Source organism: Boleophthalmus pectinirostris, unplaced genomic scaffold, assembly GCF_026225935.1.
Source record: "Boleophthalmus pectinirostris isolate CB_2022bp ecotype Guang Dong unplaced genomic scaffold, ASM2622593v1 HiC_scaffold_10, whole genome shotgun sequence".
Taxonomy (NCBI): domain Eukaryota; kingdom Metazoa; phylum Chordata; class Actinopteri; order Gobiiformes; family Gobiidae; genus Boleophthalmus; species Boleophthalmus pectinirostris.
In genome coordinates, this window is record NW_026570971.1 from 9,923,953 (window position 1) to 9,948,608 (window position 24,656).

Below are 24,656 nucleotides of genomic sequence, written 5' to 3' on the forward strand. Positions count from 1 at the left end.
TGAGTACCAAACTATATTTATTGTATACAGTAGTAAAAGACCACAAATAATGTACAAATCAGTAGAGAAACATAACATGACAAAACACGGGCCCACTTCTTCGTATGAACCATTGACTCTTATATCCATTAATGTGCTTATGTTTATGAAAAATTCTTAACACACTTTCGCGGGACTATACAGATTTCTAAAAGATTGGGGCTATGGCTATTCAACGTTGCCTAAATCTTCGCCTAATTCACACACATACACAACATTGCACATGCACGTTTGAAAGAAATAAGTCAAATTATTAAAAAAAAAAAAACATCACAAAATTGACTCTTGTGAGCTTGAAGCCATGTTGGAATCTTGTTAGCTCATCAGAAACATGCCTGAAGTCGTGTTTTGTTTCATTCACACGTGTTTGGTTCGTTATTAGTCAGGTCAAATGCTCTGTTCCACCTTGTGATGTCATGAAACGGGAGCTTTCAAATTAGCAGCTACTTTTAAGTTTTAGTTCAGTAGAGGTTGACAATTACGCGACTGAAATTATCCAAATGATTCTAGTGACATCGCAAGGTGGAATTCAGCCTAAATATGCAAGGTTTGTGTGTTAAACATGTGCGAATGAAACAAAACACACACAAATACAAGTAGTTTTTCGATGAGGAAACATAACAGATCAGAAAATAGCTTAATATGGGCCCTTTAACTGCCAAACGCGCTACATACAAAGAAATGGGCCCTTTATGTAGATTGGTTTGTTCACCGCGCTCTCCCTGCCTACCGAATATTGTGCAGCCTTGTTGTTTACGCTCTGCAATACCGGAGACGCCGGCACGACATCTTTTTAGTTTTCACACTCTGTTGTAAAGGGTGTTCAAATGAATGGCCTGCACTTTCTTCCTGTACAAACAAGTAAAGTAAAAAAAAAATAATTTAAAATGGGACAGCAGACAACACAAGACGCACATTTCTCGCTGCTGAAAGCCGGGAACGACACACTGGCTTTCAGTAGCGTAACTGCAATGTTCAACAAACCCGAATTCACTTGAGAATATGACGTGAGCTGGACTTGTTCAAAAAGTTACACCAAAGAACTTTTCTACTTGAGGATCTCCCACCTGTTTTTCACTGTTGAGCTGTGATTTCTTTCCCAATATCCCACAGTATGGCATTACACTGAATATTCTCCATAGCTGCATTGAAAAAAATTTATTCTGACAGAGAATGGGATTACTTCGGGTTATAATTTGGACATTTTAAAGATCAATATTAATCTAAAAAGGATTGATTTCAGTGTTAGAAAATTCAGGAGCCCAATGGGAGTTGACGTCAGCGTAAAGAATTTGTACTTCCGATGGATAGCTGCACATTTCACCGCAGGTTTTTCTTCATTTGTACCAAAATTACAACGCGGCACTGCTGTATCACCAATTAAGAATATAAAATTGGAGGACGTAAAAAGTACAGAGCAGTGGGCGTGTCCCGGGAGTGGTGAAAATGGGAGTTCATTTGTAATTTGGCATGAAAATGAGTGAAGACCGCCATGCACAAGCCACTTCAAATCCAACTTTCGAGTGGTTAAATGAGGAGAATTAACTATAACACGGTTAAAACTCTTGAGAAGTCGAGTTTGCAAAGTAGCTCTGCTTTAATGCCATACTGGGGAACATCAAACATGAAGAATTCGTATCAAAATAGACAAAAGCAGGTGGCGGGCCCTCCTCCAAAAAGTTACACAATTCACCATTAAGCTATGGTTTAGAAAGTTGCACTCAAAATGAATGTTCTGCTCAGCCACAATTTATTTACTCCCACTCGTTTTGTCTTGTTGGTGTGTTAAAATGGCTATATCGAATGACAGTACAGCTGCAGCCAAGTTCCGAGACAGTGGTCGAACAAAAGCCACTGAAGTAGAGTGAATTTACAAGCCGACAAACCCATGAACGTATTCGCACAAAAATGAACTCCCTAAAATGCCATAAAAATGCAGATACCATTAAAATATATATTGACATGAGAGCAAGAGTCGAGACAATACAAGAATGTGAAATGAAAGTGAGCGGTGCCAAAATGGCTGACCGTGGGACAAGCGGAACCTACAAAATACTAGACCAGAGACAGCCCTGACACTGCCGGTCCCAACGCGGTTTAGACACACTTTTAAGTCCCGGTTTGCACTCAAAGACAAGAGGACCACAGTTCAGTCCAGCCGGGGACAGTATATACACGAAGACACGCCCCCCACACCTGATGGAGAGCGCCATGGCGACGACAAACTGAGGTCATTATAAGAAAAGGGGGAAGAGGGAGGAACGGTGGAGGCGGAGAGGGGGTCATGGTGGCGTGGAGGGGTTTAGCAGCGGCCCCCTGTCTGCTGTTGGAACACGTCTATGGTGTCTTCGTCCTCCATCTCCAGCTGCGAGACAAAACACAGAAAATACGTCATTAAACAAAATTATCTAAAAAACAAAACAAAAAACAATTGGATAAGGAATAGAGTCAGACCTGTGCTGGGGTGTCCGTCTCATTTATAGGCTGCCCGTCAAACCTGAATCTGATCTGCCTTATTGAAAGACCCTGTAAATACATGAATTTATAGTTAATATTAGTGGTACTGGATGAGACACAGGATTATGATGTTTTTTCCCCCAAGGTTTATTTATTTATTCACAGGTGTTTATCATTTTTAAGTTTTTCTTCTTCGAACCCCACCCTCAACTTATAAACATGACAACATGAGATAGACATGTCCAAGAAGTAAACACTAATGAAATGAATCAATAAATATTAACAAAAGAAAACCTAGTAGAAAAATAAATACAAATAAATGATATAAATAAAGTATGCAGTAAAAAAATAAATACATAAAAATAAAATTTTAAAAATAATAACAATATTGCATGAGTGAGTAAATAAATAAAGAGAATAAAATAATAATAAAAAATAAATTAAACTACATTTTTACAATTTCTCTTGCTTCCATGGTTTGGAAATAAGACAAAAATGGTTGAGTTTGTAGAGGTTTGTGGAGAAAAGTAGTGCCAGACAGGTACACGAAGTAAACACGAAATGAATCGATAATGACAAAAGAAAACAAACTTGGTACAAAAATAAATACAAATAAATTATATAAAGTATGCAGTAAAAAAATTAAAATTAAATAAATAATAGTACTACTACTACTACTACTAATAAAATTTAACAAAAAAAAAATATATATATATATTTAAAAAGGATTAAAAAGCGAGAAAAGGAATTCCAGTTGTTGAATTTCAGTGAATTGGCCGCAGTGTGTAAATGTAGTGCGGCCTAGTGGTGTTTATGTTGCACTACCATATTGTATCTCTTTTTTAATTTTAATATTCATGATTATTTATGTTTTGATTTGTTTTTATTATGATTTTAATGTATTTCTTATTCTGTAAAGCACTTTGAATTACTTTGTGTACGAATTGTGCGATACAAATAAACTTGCCTTACCTTGCCTACTTTTGTTTAATTTGGGCAGATTTGTGTTAGTGTCTGTGGTCAGGGGAAAATGGGGCTTTTTTTTGTTTGTTGTTGTTGTTTTTGTTGTTGTTTTGTATTTGTTGTGGGTGTTATGCTGATTATGGAAATTGTTAAATGTTGATTGTTGTATTTTTTTTTAAGTTATATTCTGTTGTCCTTAATTTAAAAAAAAAATAAAAAATTTATCAAACTACATTTATACAATTTTTCTTTCTTCCGTGGTTTGTTAATAAGACAAAAACAGATTCCAGATATTTATTTAATTTTTTTAACTGAGCATTTGGTTGTGTATGCAATTTTCTCCAGCTGAGTGTAGCTGTTTGCGGAGGTTTTGCGTAGGGTTTGGTGGAGAGTTTGGTGGAGAGTTTGGTGGAGAGTTTGGTGGAGAGTTTGGTGGAGAGTTTGTGGAGAGTTTGGTGGAGAGTTTGTGGAGAGTTTGTGAGAGTTTGTGGAGAGTTTGTGGAGAGTTTGTGTCTAAAAGTGGAGGTTTGCAGAGGTTTTGTGGAAGTTTGCAGAGGTTTTGTGGAAGTTTGCAGAGGTTTTGTGGAAGTTTGCAGAGGTTTTGCAGAGGTTTTGTGGAGGTTTTGTGGAGTTTTGTGGAGGTTTTGTGGAGATTTTGTGGAGATTTTGTGGAGGTTTGTGTCTAAAAGTGGAGGTTTGTGGAGGTTTTGAGGAGATTTGTGGAGATTTCTGGAGGTTGGTGGAGGGTTGTGTCTAAAAGTGGAGGTTTGTGGAGGTTTGGAGGAGGTTTTGTGGAGATTTTGTGGAGGTTTTGTGTCTAAAAGTACTCCCTGACCTGTCTCTCGCAGTACGCCTTCATGAGTTTGCTGAGCGGTGTGTGCCGTTTGATTTTGAACTGGACCACGGAGCCGTCCTGTCCCGCCACTTTCAGGTTGATGTGGTCGTTCTCGGTTTTGACTCCCTCCTGAAAAACACACACACAACGTAACACGAGTTAAAACGAGGAAAAGAAAGTGAAACATCCCCCACACAGAAGCAACAAGATACAGAGGCAGACAAGAGAGCCGCAGATAAAGAGCCGCAGATCTGTCCGAGGCTCCGCGCGGCTCTCGGGGCTAAAACCGTTAGCATTAGCATTAGCTCCAGGCTCGTCCCACACGCGAGCTCCACTGTCACAACCCGAGCCGGCTAAAGCTAAAGCTAATGCTAAAGCTAAACCACTTTACTACGGCTTATACTTCACAAATCTGCAGGGCAAACAAACACCACAGCCCGAAAACAGATGCTTTTAGCGCGCTGCGGCTGCCCCGTTTTACCGCTACATTTTTGCGCTGCTGCAGTTGCGGCATTTGAGACATTGCGGACTTAACGCGATCCGCTCTGACAAAGAAAACAAATCCGCTATTAATATAAAGATTAGAACTGACAAACGCAGTCCCATTCGAGCCTACGGCAGACACGCATCTAAACGAAAACATTTCACACGCAAATGCACACCAATGCGAGCGGATTGCAATCTCAAGGTAATAAAAGGACGGGTTAGCGGCTGCTCATTCATTTGCGGAGAAAACACTGCGCCGTTTCGGAAACGTGCAAACAACAAGAGCGTGTTCTCGTGTACATCCGAGCGCCTGCAGACCCCGTAGCGGCCTGTCTCCCCCGGGCACACAGTCTTACCTTGGGCTTCTCCTCTGACATGGTTGGGCCGGTCCGGGGGCTCTGGAGCTGTGGATTATTCGGGTTTTGTGAGTGTTTGTGCCGCTTCTTTCCTCCTCTCTGTCCTCCTCTCTGTCCTCCTCCTGCTCAGACCCCGGGAGCGCGCTTCAGACCGCTGCCGGTGCGCGCGATTGGCCCACGCGCTCCCACGTGACTCCAGGCATCGGGAGCGCGGACACGGGAGCGCGCACCTCAGCAAATACTCGATCACGATGCCCACACAAGCATGAAGAAATCAGCTGTACAATTTATCACCCAACATATTTTATAGGTTCGATAAATTACACATTATTCAAATTCAATGTTTTTTTTGGCACGAGCCTCCACCGAAAGAGGCTCAGGTCCAGGGGTCCAACAGGGGCCAGAGCACAAAAGGGTCCAGCCAAATAAGATGAGCCTCAGTGGGTTCTTTTAACAAGTCTAATCAATAATAGACGAACCTGTTATGAGTAGAGAGGAAACTGTAAAATAATAACCTTTTCTCACTGGCTTTTAATAAGTGACATGAACATTTCTTGTTGAGTATCTTACTGTTTTCTATGTTTTTTAGTAGTTGTATTCAGTGTTGGGAAGGTTACTTTTAAAATGTTTTCCCCAACAGATTACAGATTACATAGCCCAAAATGTAGTTTGTATCGTAATCCATTAAATTAAAGTGAGTAACGTAATCTGAATATTTTGGATTACCTGATATTGTCTTGCTTTTTAAAACTACATGAATGTAGCAACCACATCCTGAAAATTCTTGTTTGTTCTTTTCATATTGGCTGTTGAGCCCAAGTCTCCATGAACAGACATTTGTTTGCTGTAGAGAAGCAAAAACTAGAATCTCTCATAAAATGTTTTGTTTTGTCTGCTGAAAGAAGAAAAAAAAAGACCAGTCTTTCCTTAACCAAATTGAAAATATTATTGATAGAGAAATTATTTTTATATGAGATCACTGCTGCCTTAAAGTATGTCCACCCTACTGTTAGGTGTCATGTTGTTTAGACCTGGTTTTAGTCCTAATTTAGAACTGGTATAGTCCTGGTTTAGTCCTGGTTTAGACATGATGAAAACAGGAAAATACCACCATGTAATCCATTTATTTCATCAAAGTAACTGTAATCCAATTACCACTCATGGAAACAGTAACTCTAACTGAATAAAGTTACTCATAATTTGTACTCTGATTACGTAATGCCGATACATGTAATCTGTTACTCCCCAACACTGCTTGTACTGTGTATATGTACAGCACTTTGGCCTGATGTAAAGTTTTTAAAGTGCTTTATAAATAAAATTGGTACGGTATGGTAATTGCATATTGTGTTTTGTAAATTGTTGCTGTGCATATGACTGAAATAATTTATGTAATTAATGTCTCTCTCTCTTTTTATTTTATTATGATTTTTTATGTTTTGATTTGTTTTTATTGTGATTTTAATGTATTTCTTATTCTGTAAAGAACTTTGAATTACTTTGTGTACGAATTCTGCTATACAAATAAACTTGCCTTACTTTTAATTAGCCTTATACATTTATTGTATTCTTAAATGTTAAAGTTTTAATAAAACTTTGATGCTACTGTATTTACCACCAGCACTTTCAGAATGCTTGAAGATATGTAGTTGAATCAGTTTTGACTCCGCCCTCACTTTCTTATGATGTTTATCTGTTAGAAGCCATATCCATATGTGGTCCCCCCAGGGTTAGCAGTAGAAAAAAACAAATGTAACACACATCTTGTCATCTTTCATATTTCATCGGTAATACTACAAACTGTAAACTAAAGGTAACCAAAATGTGTCAAAAATGTAAATATAGTATAGGCCCATGTACATGCAGGATTTGGCTGAGGTCAAATTGAACAAGAATTCTAATCTGACATCAGCCCAAAATTATTAATGCAAAGAAAATACTCTTAACGTCATGGAAGGGGCCGTCAGTACCAAGCTCTAAAATGTGGCCTGTGAGACCTGCTAATATTTTACATCTAGAGAAAAAAATATATTTGTTAAAGGATAAACTAATATAATTTAAGACAGTGTGGCAACCTCTTATTTTTTATAATCTGTAACTACGTGAGAAACATCTCCAAATTTCACTTCAGATATAATCAGTGTTGGGGAGTAACAGATTACATGTACCGGAGTTACGTAATCAGAGTACAAATTATGAGTAACTGTATTCATTTACAGTTACTGTTTCAGTGAATGGTAATTGGATTACAGTTACTTTGTTGAAATAAATGGATTACACGGCGGTATTTTCCTGTTTTCACATTTTGGGCTATTCACTTTTTCCCCCTTTTTATTTTTTTGGTAAATTCCACTCATTGCCGGACACTATACCAGGTCTAAACGCAGGTCTAAAACCAGGTGGAAAACCCAGGTCCAAACCAGGTTTAAACCTGGTCTAAACCAGGTCTAAAACCAGGTCTAAACCAGGACTAAACCAGGTCTAAACTAGGACTAAACCAAGACTAAACCAGGTCTAAAACAGGATTTAACAGGACTAAACCATGCTGCGTGGACGTGTCTCCTACTCTTCTATCAATAACATTTTTAATACGGTTCAGTAAAGTCTGGGCTTTTTATTTTCTTTTATCAGACAAAACTTATGTTACGATATCCTGGTCTTTGCTTTTCTACAGCAAACCAAGTAATCCAAAGTATTCAGATTACTTTAAGTAATTTAATGGATTACGTTACGAACTACATTTTGGTGTATGTAATCTGTAGGGGAATACATGTTAAAAGTAACCTTCCCAACACTGGATATAATTATGTACCTCTGCAGGCTGTTATGTTTGTTCTCAGTTTTGTGTGATTTATTTTTATTTTAACTTTTATATACCAAAAAGCATTGAGCGCTATTGATCCTGTCCGATTTGAGTTGTAAACCGTTTTTAGTTCGATAAAAATGTTATGACTAAATTTAACACAAATCCAAACAAAGGAACAGGCAGGTTTTTTTTTTTTCCCCAAATAATTTATTCCTACTAAAATACACGTGGCAGAGATATTTAAAACAATAAGATACACATTAGAAAAATCAAAGCATGAAAAAGGATCGTGATTTCTTAAAGGTAAGCAGCAGTATTCACAGCAGTAAAACGTACTGTGTTATGTAGGCCTTTTATTTACAATCTGAAAGACACATGTTACTGGTGCACACGCCTCTGATCAGAACAGAACGTGAACTCTGTCTAATGACCAAAGGGCTTCTTGTTCTAATTGTTCAGCTAAAATGTATTCATTTACACAGGTCCACATCCAGAGGGGCAGCGGGCGTCTCAGGCAAACTTGGAGTAGGGGTTCTGTCCACTCAGACCTGAAGGGAGAAGACAAGAGGATGTTATTAGAATCCCAAAAATAATGTAAGCTACAATAAAGAAATCTTAATCCACTCCACGAACAAGCATAATGGTTTTCTAATTATAGAAATATGCTCAAAATTAAAGTTATTTTGATATCACCTAGGAGAATTTCTGCATGAGACCATCTATGTGCACATGATTATTTCTGTCATGCTGTTAAAGATGTTCTGGATTAAACCATTTGGGAAATGATTGAGCTGTATTATCTAACTTTTGAGGTGCAGAGTCCATCACCTGCTCATCTCCTGAAATGTTATTGCTTCGCCATAATTGTGTGCGCTATAAACCTGTATAATCTTGTATTTATTTAACTACAGACATTTTCATTGTCAGGCCTCCGTGGAGAGAAGGTCTTGGACCCCCCCACACCTTAAAATACACAGTAAATATTTTCAGTAGTAAAGTTTGTGAGTTTGAATGTAATCTGTGTAGGACTAATAATATAAATTATAATAATATACCAATATACTACTACTAATAATATAAAAATTGTGGCCATACCAGCCTGATCCGTCAGATTTCAGAAGCTAAGCAGGGCCAGGCCTGGTTAGTATTTGGATGGGAGACACTGGGAATTCCAGGTGCCACAGTGGGGCGCCAGGGGCTAAAACTGTCGTTGTGTCCTTAGGCAAGACACTTCACCTACATTGCCTAGTATGAAAGAGGTGTGAGCATGAGTGATGGTGGTGGTCAGAAAGGCCGATTGCGCAGATTGGCAGCCTCGCTTCCGTCAGTCTGCCCCAGGGCAGCTGTGGCTGAGTGCTGAATGAATGAGCAATGAACTGTAAAGCACTTTGGGTATCTTGAAAGGTGCTATATAAATGCAATGATTAATTAATGTGGGAACTGTAGTCCTCTCATGGGGGGGGAAATAAATAACTAAATCAGGTCCAGTTAAATAAATCTTTCCATATTAGCTCATGGTTTTAAAGTCAAAATGTGTGTTAGGATTAAGGTTGGCTAAGTAGTAGGTCAAGATCAGTCTCCAAAAAATGTATATGTGCCAAAATGGTCTACCACATGCCAGGTCAATGAAGACCGGTCATTCTTTTTGGGGACGTAACATTTCCATGACCTAAAATTACAATTAAAATTAAATACAGAGTGCCCTTACCATATTTCTTCCTGATTTCGTCGTGTCTCTCCTTCATCTCCGCCTTCCTGTGAAAACAAATATTGCCTTATGAGAAACATTGTGACTAATTATAAGTGAGTGCAGGCTAAACACAGCCACAGACCTGATAAACCTGTTTGGGCAGATGGGTCTGTGTGTGACGCGAGCGTCTGACCCGCTCACTGTTCCTCTGTGATATGGATCATACACACAACTATGTACAGGTGTCTGCTGGGTCATGTGTTACATGTTTAATGGCATTCGGTTTGTTTTCAAATGGTTGTCACGATATGAAGATTTAACACTTGAATTTGCTCCGTAATACAAATTTGGATACCACAATGTCAATAACAGTTTTTTATACAAACTACAGCAATTTACAAAACAGATCTTTAAAGGGACTGCATTATGCCATTTTATGAACAATGTTGTAATGTTGTTTCCTCATCAATCGTTGTTTCATTCACACATGTTTAACGCAAAAATCCTGCATATTTAGGCTGAGCTCTTTTCTCAAACGGGAAATACTATGTTCCACATTGTGATGTCATGTGGTAATACAGGAAATGCTCCACTGCGTTTTTAATCTCCACACACCTTCACTAGAATCATTTGGATGACTTCAGTATGGAATTACCAGAGGTGGGACCAAGTCGTTGTTTTGCAAGTCTCAAGTCTCAAGTCTTTGACCTCAATTCTCAGTCAAGTCCCAAGTCATCTGATTTGAGCTTCAAGTCATTTCAAGTCTTTAAACCAAAAAAGTACCAAATACAGTTTAGATTTTTGCAATTTATAAGACTTTTAAACTAAATTGTACTTTAAAAGTCATGGTGTATTTATATATGAGTATTTATGTAAGAGTTGTAGAAATGCTAATTTATTTTTCCTTTTTAAATGTCTTGACAAGATTTTAGTGTGAATCATTACGGTCAGCACAGACAGCTTTGTGTTGCTTTTTTTTATATGAAAAGTGCTCTATAAATAAAGTTTGATTGACTGATTTAATGCTTAAGTGCTTAATAACAGTTATTTTGTCATGTAGTCTGCACTAAAATGGAAGGATGTTGTTCTGATCTGTTTTACTGTATTGTACTGTATATTACTGCATATTACTATAGTACATTTGAGTATCACAGTACTTCAGTTACAACCAAAGTACCAAACAGAAGTGGGAGGGACATGTTTCAGTTTATTCCTGTAAAATATGGTGCCGCATTTATCAACTGTAAAGAGAAAAGTATTTTTAAAAAACATATATATATTTTTTTAGGAGAAGCATCAAGTCTCCTCAAGTCACAGGCCTCAAGTCAGAGTCAAGTCCCAAGTCATCGACCTTCAAGCCCAAGATGAGCCCCAAGTTTTAGTCTATTTTATCAAGTCAAGTCTCAAGTCCTAAAAATAGTGACTCAAGTCTGACTCGAGTCCAAGTCACAATTTACAAGTCCCCACCTCTGGGAATTACCAAACTCTACTGAACAAAAGGTTAAAAGAAGTTGCTCACCTGAAAACTACAGCTTTGTGACATCACAAGGTGGAACCGATATTACATAGGGGTGCGACAACATCCAACTCTCACGATACGATGCCGTCATGGTTCGATATTTATTGCGATATTTTGTGGAGACTTACAAAGTAGTGAATATGCGACTTTTCCCTCTTAAAATGCCTTTACAAGACTTAATCCAAATAACTAGATCTTAAACGTGCTTAGAACTGTTATTTCTTCTTGTAGTCTGCACTGAAATGGAGCAAAGAATCATGGTCTATGTAGTTCCCTCTGTTCTTTTAGCTATTTCTACATCATAACTCTTAATTTAAGCAAAGACTCTTGTGATTCGATATATTGTGATGGTCCATGATATTACTGAGACCTTTGACGATACGATATCACAATATTGCGGTTATTGCTACACCCCTCAACAAATTAAAGTCCATTTTGTGTAATATAGGATTTTTAATATTACCTTGTGTTCTGTTATGATCAAGATGTTTTTTGTTCAAAGAGATACTAGTTTTAGTATCAATTACTGTGTATTTGGGTGTCAAGATATAATTAAATTCAGATGAACTACAAAAATCTATAAAGAATTATGGGAATGCAACATGCTGTCATCATCTCCCTGCTTTAATACTATCTGGATTTATACAAGTCACAGATAAAAAACATAAAAACATGAATTTACCTCTCTTCTTGTTTGGTCCTCAGCTTGTTGGCTTGTCTTGCCATCTTTGCGTCAAATCTCGCTGACCTGGAAAACATGAAATCAACCACACTTTTGTAACATTGTCTTGAATGTCATTTAATCGGCCTAAATTACGTTACACAATCGCATTTCGCACAAGATGGCCGACCGGGGTGGACATACAAAGCAGCAGAGAGCTCCACTTTGTTAAGCAAATGGGTGGATCTGAGTCATTGTTCTCCGAGAATTTAAACAATGAGCATTCAACTACGTTCATATACAACTCTGTGCTTTTATTTAGAGAATAAGTCACCGTTTATGTGAGCAACAACCACACGCTAAATATGATAAGTGGATTAAGAAAGCTGTATTGTGCAGAAGGGAGGGAGGGATAAACAAAAGGAGGATGAGAGGATGAGATTACAGATGAGAGGTGTGATATTTGGTAAACACATGACGATGGGAGGAGCCGTGCTGGAGGAAAGCGCGGATAATCAACATAATCTCTACATATTTCTGTCTGCATAGTTTGGCCAGTTTAACCCATTTCTTCTTCCTGAAACTAAGTGTTTAACATGCAAGAAAATGAATCATGAAAATATACAAAGCTTGGGCTGTTTTTGAGGCAGTTTAAAGTGCCTATGACATTTTACAAAACACTTTACAATTTTTTAAAGGTTTCAAATTTTACTCCTTGGTTGGAAATCATGACGTCACGCTAGGGAATTCCCCAACTGTTACCAAAAGGCCAAAACTTCTCTTATGTGGACAGGAATTATTATTTGATAAATAAAAATATAAGAAAACCTTAGGGAAGAGACACAGTTTCTATGAGGCGAGATGTGTCATGAGATTTGGTCCACGAGAACGAGATAACAAGACATTTTAACATGATTTCTCAAGAATAATGTGTACAATTTTAGTTCACAATTTCGTCTTAAAAATTATTCATTTAATTTGATAGTTTTGCCCTCATTATAACACAATTTTTTGGAACTACATTACTCAATACAAAGTTAACCTTTTTTATTGGAGGCAAATGTAAAAATATGAGGAAAGAAGATCTTTTTTATTCTTGTGGTTTTATTTTGTGGTAATCTAATCTCACGAGATCTTGTGGAATGAAATTTTGTCCCATCCCTAAAAAACATTTTTATTTTGTTGAAGCAATGTTTAAACTATTGGAAAAAATGTTTGTCCCCTGAGGATGCCAGAGGCTGAAACGCATCAGGACTTTGTAAGTTGTCCATTAAGACATGCTGTAAATTAATAAAGGCATTTTATTTTAACCAGTGATTGCCTTTACATCGACTTCCCTTCCCAAAGAGCACCACTGAGTTCCATCTACTGTGTATTATCCTCTGGAGGTTCAAGAAGCGCTCCTTTTGAAAAAATTGTTATTGGAAAAAAATGTGTTTCTTGCGTGTAAATTACGCTGAACTTTTGGATAAGAATTCTCCCTAGTGTGATGTTATCAACATGGAACCATCTACTTCCTATCATTTTCAACATATTTTTCAACTTTCCTTCACAAATTAATTCTGGATTGGCCTAAAACTATAATTTATATTCACAACAGGTTTTAAATTTTCAGATTAAGTCAAAATCAGAGAATCATCAGAACCTCTCATACACACTTCTGTAAAATAAGTCCATACTAATGATTTTACACAGTGGCTTGTATCTTTTATATTTCTGGGCAGGGCTGGGCAATGTTGATAAAAACTGAATTGCGATCTCATTCCTGTGACGTACGCCGTTTTAGTAATACTGATACATACTCAAATATTGTCTTGGCTGCAGCTCTGTCCTCAATCTTTTACACTTTTCCAACCACACCTCCAATTAGTCATCAGCATTCATTCTCAGTAAGGTGGATTTAAAGAAAACATTGTGCTTGTGTTTGCTCTATAGTTATAATCCATCACACGACACCTCTGGATGTTATAATTAGAACATTTTAAATCGCAATGTTGATTTAAGAGCCGCACATCACGAGTTGGGAGATTTTTTTTTCATTTGTTTTAAAATGGCTACCTGATGCTGCCAAATCCTACATGCATGACTGATTAAGAAAATAAAACTGAAGAATGAAGTAAGTCCAGAGTGGGCGTGTTGATCTGCAATAGGCTCTATTCACGTTCACGTCACAAAACCAGAAGACGTTTGGAAACATGCGGATGACGACTTCATTTAGGCTCTGACAAAATTTGAGAAAACTGAGAAAATGACCCAATTTTCTTCATCTAGATGTATTCTCTTATTAATTTGTGTTCTATAATTTGTTTAACTTTTTCCAAACATCTTACAGTAAAATCCATTGTAATGTGTATGTATGAAAAAAGAAACTAAGTTGTTGTGCATAAAAATTAAGATTTCTGTTTCCAATTGATTTGATGATTGTGACTGAGCTGAAACGTACTGATCTGAAATGTTTTAAAGTGACTATCAGTGTCGATGTTTTGTCTTGAAAAGGGAAAATGGGGCAGATAACATAAGATAACGCTTCTTTCTGCTCCTTTTCGTTCATTTTTTGTATGTTTGATGATGTTGTGACACTGTTGATGTCGTTTTATACTTTATGAATGAAAAATAAAGTCAATTTGGAGTCTTGAATCTGTTGAAATCTGTCGAAATTGCGTGTCCCCTAAATGCAAGTTAAATACTGTGTTCAAATACAACACAGTTCTTGCTGGTAACAATTGTGATGTTAATTTGGTCTTAATTACCAAAACAATGGACATGTTGTTTACGCTAGTTTGGTGTCACGGTTTTCAAGACGATTATCCAATCAGAAAGAGCAGCACGAGCCTCACACCTAAAATGGTAACAACATTCTAAAGCTCACAAGTCAAGGGAAGGAGTCAATTTTCTGTAATATAGGACATTTAAATGAAATGAAATAAAAAATTAAGCTGGTACAGAAACGTGATTCATCAGCCGGTTTCACTTTGTGGAAACCGTCTGACCTCGCAGCATTAGGATTCGTTCACTCGACGGCCGGCAGGTACTTTTTTATTTAACCAATCGCTGCTATTTGGTCGTGATGTATGTAATGTGCCAAATCCCGTAGGAAGAAGGGCAATAACGTCTTTCCCCTTGATAAAATTTACTGAACATTCTCTTTGTTCCGGCTTTAAATTCTCGATCTCGGGAATCGTTGCCAACACAGAATGTATGGCTTCGTCTACATCCATCTTGACCGCTTTGTTTACTGTTGTGCTGTACCACAAAAAGGACCCAGACAGGCGCTTGAGTTTGAGACATCATGGCTTCACAGCTCTTCACTGATTGGCCAGTGCACAGTCTACAATTTCCGGAGTTCTTGCAAATCATCTAGTGTACTCCGATTCCTGATTTGGTCGCAAGGCAAACATTCTCAATCTCAAACATGAAATGAGAAGAAAACAGCACGACGCTTCTGTGAGACGAGTTTCCGGGTAATGTTCTGTAATAGTTCGATGACGCCAGAGCAAACCACAGAGAAATGTCAACAATGAACTGGAGGTGTCCTTGCTAAGACAGGGGCAGTGGATGGAAAAGTGTGTGGACTTACCCGATGTTCTCACACTTGCAGCAGCAGAACATGCAGATGACGAATGCGATGATGATGACTCCTCCCACGACGGAGAGGGTGATGATCAGGATCTGGAAGTTCACTGCAAACGCAAAACAGAACAGCTCTATCAATTATCAAGGCTCCAGATACTCAATCACTGTCGCTCTGTTTTTGAGAATGTCCGATAGAGAGTTGTACTGCAATTCTGATTGGGCTGGACGATTTGAGGAAAAATATCCACTTGCGATTTTTGTGTTTTTATAATAGGATTTGGTTCAAAGTTCACATTTTAAACAAGCCCAGAAGAATTGGCAAAATTGACAATGAATAAAAACCCCATGAGGACACAGAAACAGGGCATAAGGACACTATGGAACATGTTTGTACAGATCCAGGGGTGGACTGGGACCGAAAAACGGCCCTGGACTTTTCCCCCACCAATTCGGCCCACATTAAAACTTGAGGACCAGTGCAGCCCCCATTCAGATGTCTGTTCTGGACTTTTCCAGAACGTACAGATCACGAGTCCACTCCTGTACAGATCTAAACTAGAGACAGGCCGATATAACGAACCAGTGTTTGCACTTTTTCACATATCGGCTTTGGGTCTCTCCAGCACATTATATTTTGTTTTGGCTGATCTGCTGCTACCACACAAAGCTTTAATCGCTCAACACTTTAATGCAAATAGCTATAGAGTCACATTTTGAGCAGTTATCTCAGATTTTTTTGTTAAAAAGGGACTGCAGAGGATAGGGTTGTGCAAAAATATTGAATTATCGATAAACCGTATCATTTATTATGATGATACAGTAGTGATATTGTGGGCTGCTGTATCGATATATCGCCAAGAGTATTTTTTGGTATATTTTACCAAATTATTTTGTTACAGCGCTACAGTAAACTTGTTTATGCGACACATTTGACATTTTCGCTGTTTTGATGATTAAAATGTGTGTGTTTCATATTAACTTTGCACAAGAAGTGGTTTAACAAAGACTTAATATCACAGCCATGATTTAGCCATATTGAATCGATCTGAAATATATCGTAACGAATCGTATCAAATCGAAAGCTCACTGTATATGCTAGCTCACTGAAATATGTATTGTATCGAGGTACATATCATATCGGCGGCTTCATTATACCCAGCCATAGCAGAGGAGTTTATGGCAAACTAAAAATAGAAAATATCTGAGTTTATCACCCATCAGTTGCTCTGGATTCGCCATCGACCATGAAAAAACCCATATTGGTCGATCTCTAACTACAGGTTTAGCTGTTGTTGCGCAGAATAAACCAGAATATTTTGTGGTTTGTGGAGGAATTGATGGTACTTCAAAAATTGCTGCCTTTGATTTGCTAATTACGCCCATTCAAATTGTGATCTCGATTTGGCTGATTAGTCTCGCCGTCCTGAATTCTAGTCTAGTTCACTTTTGATAGGCCTTTTATGGTTGAGGAGTGGCCGAGCATCAGTGTAATGTTTGTGTTGTGACAATTGTGATGGAAAACATTGCAATTATACAGTTACCACAATGACTGACACCTGTGCCTTTATTCTGTCCTACTTTCACCGTGTTTATTCCTATCTCTGTGCAACAGGAATGATAAAAGGTACATTATATCTTTTCAGCCGCTCGTCTCCATGGAGATGTTATTGCTTGGCCTGGAATGTTCCCCAGTGTGGCATTAAACAGCTCCAAGTAAACAACTTTGTAAATAATGAATACCCGTGATATTTGTTTAAATGTAATACCAAAGTACTTGTACTACCCAGCAGTGGCACCAAGTCTTTGTTTTGCAGGTCTCAAGTCTTTGACCTCAAGTCCAAGTCAAGTCCCAAGTCAAACACAGGCAAGTACAATCCAGTCTCGAGTCACTGGCCCATAAATCCAAGTCAAGTCCAAGTCGTCTGGTTTAAAGACTTGAAATGATTTGAAGCTCAAATCAAAGTACCAAATATAGCTTTGATTTTTTAAATTTATATGAATTTTAAACTAAATTGTGCTTAAAAAAAATCATAGTATATGAGAGTATATTTATAGACTATATAAAAGTTGTAGAAATTAATTTAGTTTTGACAGGATCTAAGTGTGAATCATTACAGTCAGAATAGAAAGAATTCAGTCAAGTCACAGGCCTCAAATCCAAGTCAAGTCCCAAGCTAAACACAGGCAAGTCCAAGTCGTCTGCTTTGAACTTCAAGTTATTTCAAGTCTTTAAACCAAAGTACCAAATATTTAGATTTAGATTTTTGCAATTTATATGAATTTTAAACTAAACTGTACTGAAAAAGTCACGGTATATTTATATATGAGTATTTATAGAGTATACAAAAGTTAGATCAATTAATTTAGTTATTTTTTTTCTTTTTACATGTCTTGACAGGATCTTATTGTGGTCTTCATTATGATCACAATAGAAAGAATTCAGATTTAAAAGTGCTTCTCAAGTTTTCCAAAGTCACAGGCCTCAAGTCCGAGCCAAGTCCCAAGTCTAAGTACATTTTATCAAGTCTGCCTCGAGTCCAAATCACAACTTGCAAGTTCCCACCTCTGGTACTACATATCGATAGGAATTCTATAGACTACAGACTGCCGTGTGTTTCAGATGAGCGATAACACAGAAAAGTACACCTAGTTCCTACAGCCTGTCCGTGGGTTTCAGTTTACTACAGTTTTATATGGAACATTTGTAAATCACTATGGCAACGATCCTAGATTTCCAACAATCTGAAGCCCACATATCCTGTAAATTGTAACTTAAAAAATAACATTCACTTTAAAAGAAATAATATGCTTGCGTGTCATGTTTGTTTTTGTAGTTTTGTTGTTACATGAGTTAATGGAGGAGGCCAATTAAGTGAGTAAACACAGCAGACGTTCAAAAAATGTCCCACCCAATTTGAATATGGAGTTGATCATTTGTGGTAATAAATGCTGCAAAAAAAGAGCGGATTTAAAATTAAAACTGGTAAAAAAAATAAATTAAAAAAAAGATGTAGTTCCCTTCCAAATAAGGATATAAAAAGACACTCCTGACAGTTCGTGTGAGTAATTTTACAGTAATTTTCACATTTGGATGTTACTTAAAGGTTGTATGGAGGATTTTTTTTTGTTTTTTTTGTTTCAAGTTGTCAATGATAGCATTATAGAGGTGCAGTAGCCTTGTAATTATGATGACCAAAAAAAGAGAATAAAAATTCATCAACTCTGGACGTGGTGGGGCCAGCTAAACATTTGCCAATAGATAACGACACGGCCTCGTTATCTGTTAGCTGACAGCTATCAATCAAACTCCCTACGTTTCTAGCGTAACTGACCTGCCTGCGCGCCGCCGGTACGTGGTTTACGTACGCCTGTCACGCAGTCCACAGACGCAAGACGCACAGACGCTGTTTACTCCACCAATGCAACAGTTCTTTAGCGGCTTTTTTTGACCTATATCTTCCTCGCAGTTAGCACAAAGTTTGTTGCAATGGCAGACAAGAATCCAGGAGCAGTTAGCCGCAAAAGAAAGTCCGTTTTTGAGGTCGCTGAAAGAAGAAGACAAGGGGAAAAGCAGCGAAGCCAAACTAAGGTGATTCTTGTAGATTCATTCCAGCGATGGCGCGACTGAAGCAGACGCAGGGTCTAAAGACTGACGCATTGGTCGCCAAATTACTCCTGGACAGGTAACTTCTGCTTATTATGAAAACGTACTTTATTTTCAAGAGCTAGTCAAACGTTTTTCAGGACACGAAAGCGATATCCTATGTCTGAAAACGTAATTTTCAAGGCAAAGAAAGAGTCCGCTTGCTGCTGCGTGTTGTAGCTAGTTCATTCGCACTGAATCTCCGCGCAACCTTCTCTGCTCCCCTTTCCTACTCCTGTCCCCGCTGCCCGTTCCGCTCTTCCCCCTTCTCCTCACTTCTACGGGCACGGAATCTCCGCGCACCGCTCCCCTCTCCTCTCTCCTCTCTCCTCTCTCCCTGCTCCGCTCTTCTCCCTGCTCCTCACTTCTCGTCCGCGAACGAAATGTCCGACCCGCTCCCCCCGCTCCTCACTTCTCCGCCTTGCCTAACCAACACTGTAGTTAGTTGTTTACAAGTCATGTGCAGCTCACCGGCTGTAAACAAACCTGTTTCTGGCGTAGTGAGGAGGCGGGAGAAGGCGTTTCTACGTAGGGAGCTGTAGGGGAGGGGGGGTGGTTTCACGCATGCGCAACATTTGAAAAAGGACAAACAGTCGCTGGATTTCTCGTTCCTTGAAAATCCTCTATACCTTAATCCTCAAGTAATACAAAGTAGTCAAAAAACGTCCTTTTTGTCTTCTTTTTTATACTGTATATTAACTTTCTGGGTTGTTTTAAAGACAATACAGTAGGAGATATGTTTACTTTGTGGACATGTTTCGGCTGTTAGCTGCGGGCCATCCTCAAAACTGTCACCGAAACACATCAACAAAGTAAATACAACCCAGAAAGTTAATACAGAGTAGTAGTTAAGTCGCATCGCAGCCAAAAAAGATTTCAGCCAAAAACAAAAAGAAAAAAGAAACAAAAGCATATTTATTTACAGATATATCAATCTATATATATTAGTTTTTGTCAATGTCATCCACCCTCTACCCACTTCTACTTTCTAGGGATGTAACAATATCCAAATCTCTGTACGATATTTATTGCGATGTTTTGGAGATGTAATTGTAGATAGGACGCTTTTTTGCTTTTAAAATACCCTGACAAGATTTTGGTGTGAATTATTTCCATCATAATCCCAAGAATTCAAGTAAAAAACATATTTCTTCATGTTGTCTGCGCTAAAATGAATCATGGGATATGTAGTTTCTAATGTTTATAAGCTGTTGCCACTATAAAACCATGCATTTAAGCAAAGGAACTTGTAATTCGATAAATTGTGATGGTCCATGATATTGTTGTGAAACTTTTGACGATACGATATCACAATATTTTGGTTATTGTTACATCCCTACTACTTTCCATGAAAAATACTGTATTTCTTAAGAGAATCTGGGTGAGGGGTGTAACAGCATTTACAGTCATTTGAATAATTTTGATCTCCGAAGATTGACTAATAATAGTTTTAAATGTAATGTGCATGAGTTAAAAATGCCCTATATTACACAAAATGGATTCTTGTGAGTTTTAAAACAGACCCAGACCTGGAGTTGTGTTTTGTTTCATTCGCACATTTGAGTAATCCTTTTAAATGTTCTGTTTCATTTTGTGATGTCATGAAGCAATAGTTTTCAAGTTAAGATTGTCAATTCTAGGGCTGAAATCATCTAAATTATTCTAGTGAAGGTGTATGGAGTTTAAAAACACAGTGGAGCACTTCCTGTATTACCACATGACCGAGATAAGAAGCCTAAATATGCAAGGTTTGCGTGTTAAACATATTAAACACAACTCTAGGTGTGTTTGTGATGAGGAAACAACATTATAACATAGTGTCCTAGAAAGAAAAACTGTACTGTACTAAACTGGGTACTTTGTCACCAAATAAAACCAGTGTTATGAAGGTTTTTTTTGGTACTAATTCAATCTTGACAAAGTTTTATGGCTCAACTCTGTCTTGTTTTTGAGAAATCTTGATATGAAATGTGCAGCAACTAAGTAAATCAAAGGAAACATTTAACTTTTAACTGCAGAGCCCAACTTAAACACAGACACAGACACTTCACTTCACTTTTCTGTGGTTTTACTGGAGAGTTTTTACACAACTCTCGGATACTGCAACACGTTTTGTTCTCTAATTCTGAAATGAGTGAAAATACAGACTTGACACTTTCACTATTTCTTATTCAAGACTTAAACTAGAAAATACTGAATGTTTCTGATGGCAACACCAACACTAGGGATGTAACAATAACCGAAATTTCGTGATATCGTATCGTCACAATATATCGAATCACAAGTTCCTTTGCTTTGCTCTGTGCATCTGCCCCAAACTACTATTTATGAAGAGAAAAGTACTAGAACTTTATATAAAGACTAATTTAACTTGTGAATCATGAGTTTAATCTACCTTTTTGCAGATAAATACCAAAAATTAGGGATGCAACAATCCATCTTTTCAGTTCCGATACCAATAACTTTGACTTTAAGTACCTGCTGAAACTGTGATTCATTACACAACATTATTATTATTATTAGGGATGTAACAATAACTGAAATATCGTGATATCGTATCGTCAGAAGTGTCACAATAATACCGTGGGCTGTCACAACATATCGAATCACAAGTTCCTTTGCTTAAATGCATGTTTTTATAGTAGTAACAGCTTATGAAAATCAAAAACTACATATCCCATGATTCATTTCAGCGCAGAAAACATGAAGAGATGCGTTTTTTACTTGAATTCTTGGGATTATGACAGAAATAATTCACACCAAAATCTTGTCAAGGTATTTTAAAAGCAAAAACGTGTCCCATCTACAACTAGATTATCAAAATATCACAATAAATACTGTACCGTGAGATGCATATCGTGATAATATCGATCATTAATGCAGCTCTGAGGAACAACATCAAAACTTTGAAGCCATTTTTCTCAGTTTTTGCTTTGTAGGGCAGCACAGATCAGAAAATAGCATAATCTGGGTCATGAGGTGCGAATACTCACTCCAGCAGAGCCCCCAGCGAGCTTCGTTCAGCGGGCAGACGGCGTGAGGCGGGAGGATGGTCCTGACAGGGTACGTGATACAGGACTTGGTCGGGATGCACCAGAGACACTGCCAAAATACATACGTAACATTATTATTACATCTTATTGTTATTGTTATGAAAACAGAGAAAGGATTCAGGCCACAGAAAGAGAGAAAACAAAGAGAAAGAGATAGGAGAAAGGGAGAAAAGAGAAAAGGCGAGAGGGAAAGGGGGTGGCGGATCAGGTAGTCTCCAAACCAGAAGAACAGGTGCAGGATGGAGGAGGAGGAGGAGCTAGAGGCCTGCTTTTTTTTCACCAACTTGAGCAACTTGTACTTTTCCGTGAACACAAATGCATAAAAAGTACGTTAAAATGTACTCACAGAGACATTTTTAAGGCATTCATCGCAGCTGGTTCCGTTTTTAGACTCACAGGCTGAAAAAACATCAACATTATTAGTCAAATAGTTAAGCAAATCTTGAAATCAACTTGAAAAATCACATTTGAAGAGAACATTTCTGGTTCAATAATGATGAAAAGAAGGGGTTAATTTGACGTTGTGGCCTCGTTGCTGGGATTTTGGTGTTACTAATGCAACTTTTAATCCTTCTGGGAGGTTTTTCCATAGAGATCGCTCTCAGGGAAAGTAAACAAAAGTCTCTTTCTTTAAGTCCTATTATTATCAGCATGTTTAACCTCTTATCAGAAAGCTCGGTTTGACAAACAGTTAAATGTGTGAGCTGAAAGAGAATTACAAATGTCGTTTGAAAAATGTGTGAAAGAAAATAGCTGAGATCAGACGCAACGACTTCCTCATTATTAGATCATTATACGAATTTTAAGTACTTTCTCTTAAAATTTGCAATATATTTTAACCATTTTATATCAGAACAACAACTTTTACGAACATAGACTTGACTATTAATCACAGATGTACAAGGAAGCCAAAAAACAAGAAAAAATTTAATCGTTTTCATTTCAGTTTGGTCAGATTTTTAAATTTGATTCAAACTTTTTCAAATTGCTATGTTATTCTGATTATTTAAACACGAATACTTGACAAAAAGACAAATTAGTAGTCAATTACAGTATGACGTGCACGTTCTCCTCGCATTACTTACTTTGTGCCTGGGCCAGACCAAAACCGAGGATTAAAAGGAGGGCAGGGAGTAAAATCCGCAAATCCTTCATGGTGTAATTATTTCTAAACAACTACTTCGACGTGTTGTTGTTTCAAATCAAGAAAATAAAGTGAAAAACGTCCCTGCGTCTTCCTCCAATCTCGTCCTCCCTCGAAATGAGCGGAACAGCCCCGCAGTTCGCCAAAAGTCTTTACGCACACCTGTTACGCACGGGATCAGACAGCGGGGCGTGGCGTGCGCTCATTATCAAAGCCATTCCAGTAAATTACACGCACACAAAGAGTTTGGCTTTCAATAATTTATTAAAGCATATATTTGTAAAGCCATGTATAAATAAAAACAACACGCACATATCTCTCTCTTTCTCTGAGAAGGAGCACGATGTTGGACAGAGTGGAAGATGAACGAGGGCCCACTCCGCCGCCTGCGGCTCGTCAAGAACCCAACACTTGGAAATTGCTTTAGGTAACACTTTTTTTTTTAACGTTTACTGGTTACATTAAAGGTGCAACACTTAACTTTTCTAGTGGAGGACACGTGAACTGCTCGGATCTGAAGAGATGTTATTGCTTTATATGTTTCACAGTGTGGCATCAAACTCAAAAATGGGTAGTACTCGGTTGTTTTTACTCATTTACATTTACATTTTAGAATAAATAGTTATTTTCTAGCTGCATACTTTGTCATACTTGAGTCGTATTTCCATCTGAGATGCTACAGGCTTTAAGTAAACTGAAAAAAGTAAGCTAAAACAAAGTAAAAAAATTTTTTTAAAAAGAGTAAAATTTTTTAGGTATTGTTACAGAAATTGAAAGGGTCTGTTCCATTTTTTTACACGTGTTTTCTAAAATGTGTCTTGCCGATTTCTGCATGAGATTATAAAGCTCAGGAAGTGCATGTTAGCTTGCTAGTTGTTGTTAGTATTACCATGATGGCCGCTCTGGGCTTTGAAAGTTGTGAAAAGCGCTTATAACCTCAAAAATGGGCAGTACTCGGTTGTTTTTACTCATTTAAGTTTACATTTGAGAAGAAATTGTACTTTTCTAGCGGCATACTTTGCCATATTTTAGTCATGTTTTTATTGAAATACTCTTATCTGAATTGTGGTTACTCTTCATCACTTTTTTGCAAATGATAAGAACAGACTGGGTGGCTGTTTTTCTGACTCCCTGGCTCACACAGTTTTAGAAAGTTTTAGAAAGTTTTTGTTTTTTGAGCTCAGTTTTGGACATTTGAGTTGCTACAGGCTTTAAGTAAATTGAAAAAAGTAAGGTAAAACAAAGTTCTTTTTTTTTTTTTAAGTAAAATTTTTAGGTATTGTTACAGAAATTTAAAGGGTCTGTTCCAGTTTTTACACGTGTTTGCAAAAATGTGTCTCATCACAGTACAGATATATTGTAAAAGCAGCTCTTGAAGTCAGAATAAGTCAGCTGTGTCCGATTTCTGCATGGGATTATAAAGCTCAGGAA

At 37.7% G+C, this 24,656-nt stretch overlaps 2 protein-coding genes across 2 annotated transcripts; both read right to left on the minus strand.

The window, feature by feature from the left end:
- Positions 1-5,282, minus strand: sumo3a (small ubiquitin like modifier 3a). The gene is made up of 4 exons (XM_020917574.2): positions 5,137-5,282; positions 4,295-4,423; positions 2,494-2,565; positions 1-2,404 (listed from the first exon to the last, which is right to left on the minus strand). The coding sequence occupies exons 1-4, from the start codon at positions 5,155-5,157 to the stop codon at positions 2,342-2,344; spliced, it is 285 nt and encodes a 94-aa protein (XP_020773233.1). The 5' UTR covers positions 5,158-5,282; the 3' UTR covers positions 1-2,341.
- Positions 5,283-8,132: 2,850 nt separating this feature from the next.
- pttg1ipa (PTTG1 interacting protein a) lies at positions 8,133-23,362 on the minus strand. The gene is made up of 7 exons (XM_020917572.2): positions 23,167-23,362; positions 22,428-22,480; positions 22,022-22,130; positions 15,390-15,492; positions 11,834-11,899; positions 9,651-9,697; positions 8,133-8,490 (listed from the first exon to the last, which is right to left on the minus strand). Exons 1-7 carry the CDS (start codon positions 23,234-23,236, stop codon positions 8,453-8,455), a joined length of 486 nt encoding a protein of 161 aa, XP_020773231.1. The 5' UTR covers positions 23,237-23,362; the 3' UTR covers positions 8,133-8,452.
- Between the last annotated feature and the right edge of the window lie 1,294 nt (positions 23,363-24,656).

Coding starts and splice junctions, on each gene's coding strand:
- sumo3a (XM_020917574.2), bottom strand. CDS start 5,157: ATGTCAGAGGAGAAGCCCAAG. Junction 4,424..5,136: donor TGTCAGAGGAGAAGCCCAAG/GTAAGACTGTGT, acceptor TGTGTTTTTCAG/GAGGGAGTCAAAACCGAGAA. Junction 2,405..2,493: donor AGACGGACACCCCAGCACAG/GTCTGACTCTAT, acceptor TTTGTCTCGCAG/CTGGAGATGGAGGACGAAGA.
- pttg1ipa (XM_020917572.2), bottom strand. CDS start 23,236: ATGAAGGATTTGCGGATTTTACTCCCTGCCCTCCTTTTAATCCTCGGT. Junction 9,698..11,833: donor AGGACCAAACAAGAAGAGAG/GTAAATTCATGT, acceptor TTGTTTTCACAG/GAAGGCGGAGATGAAGGAGA. Junction 8,491..9,650: donor CGAAATCAGGAAGAAATATG/GTAAGGGCACTC, acceptor TTCTCCCTTCAG/GTCTGAGTGGACAGAACCCC.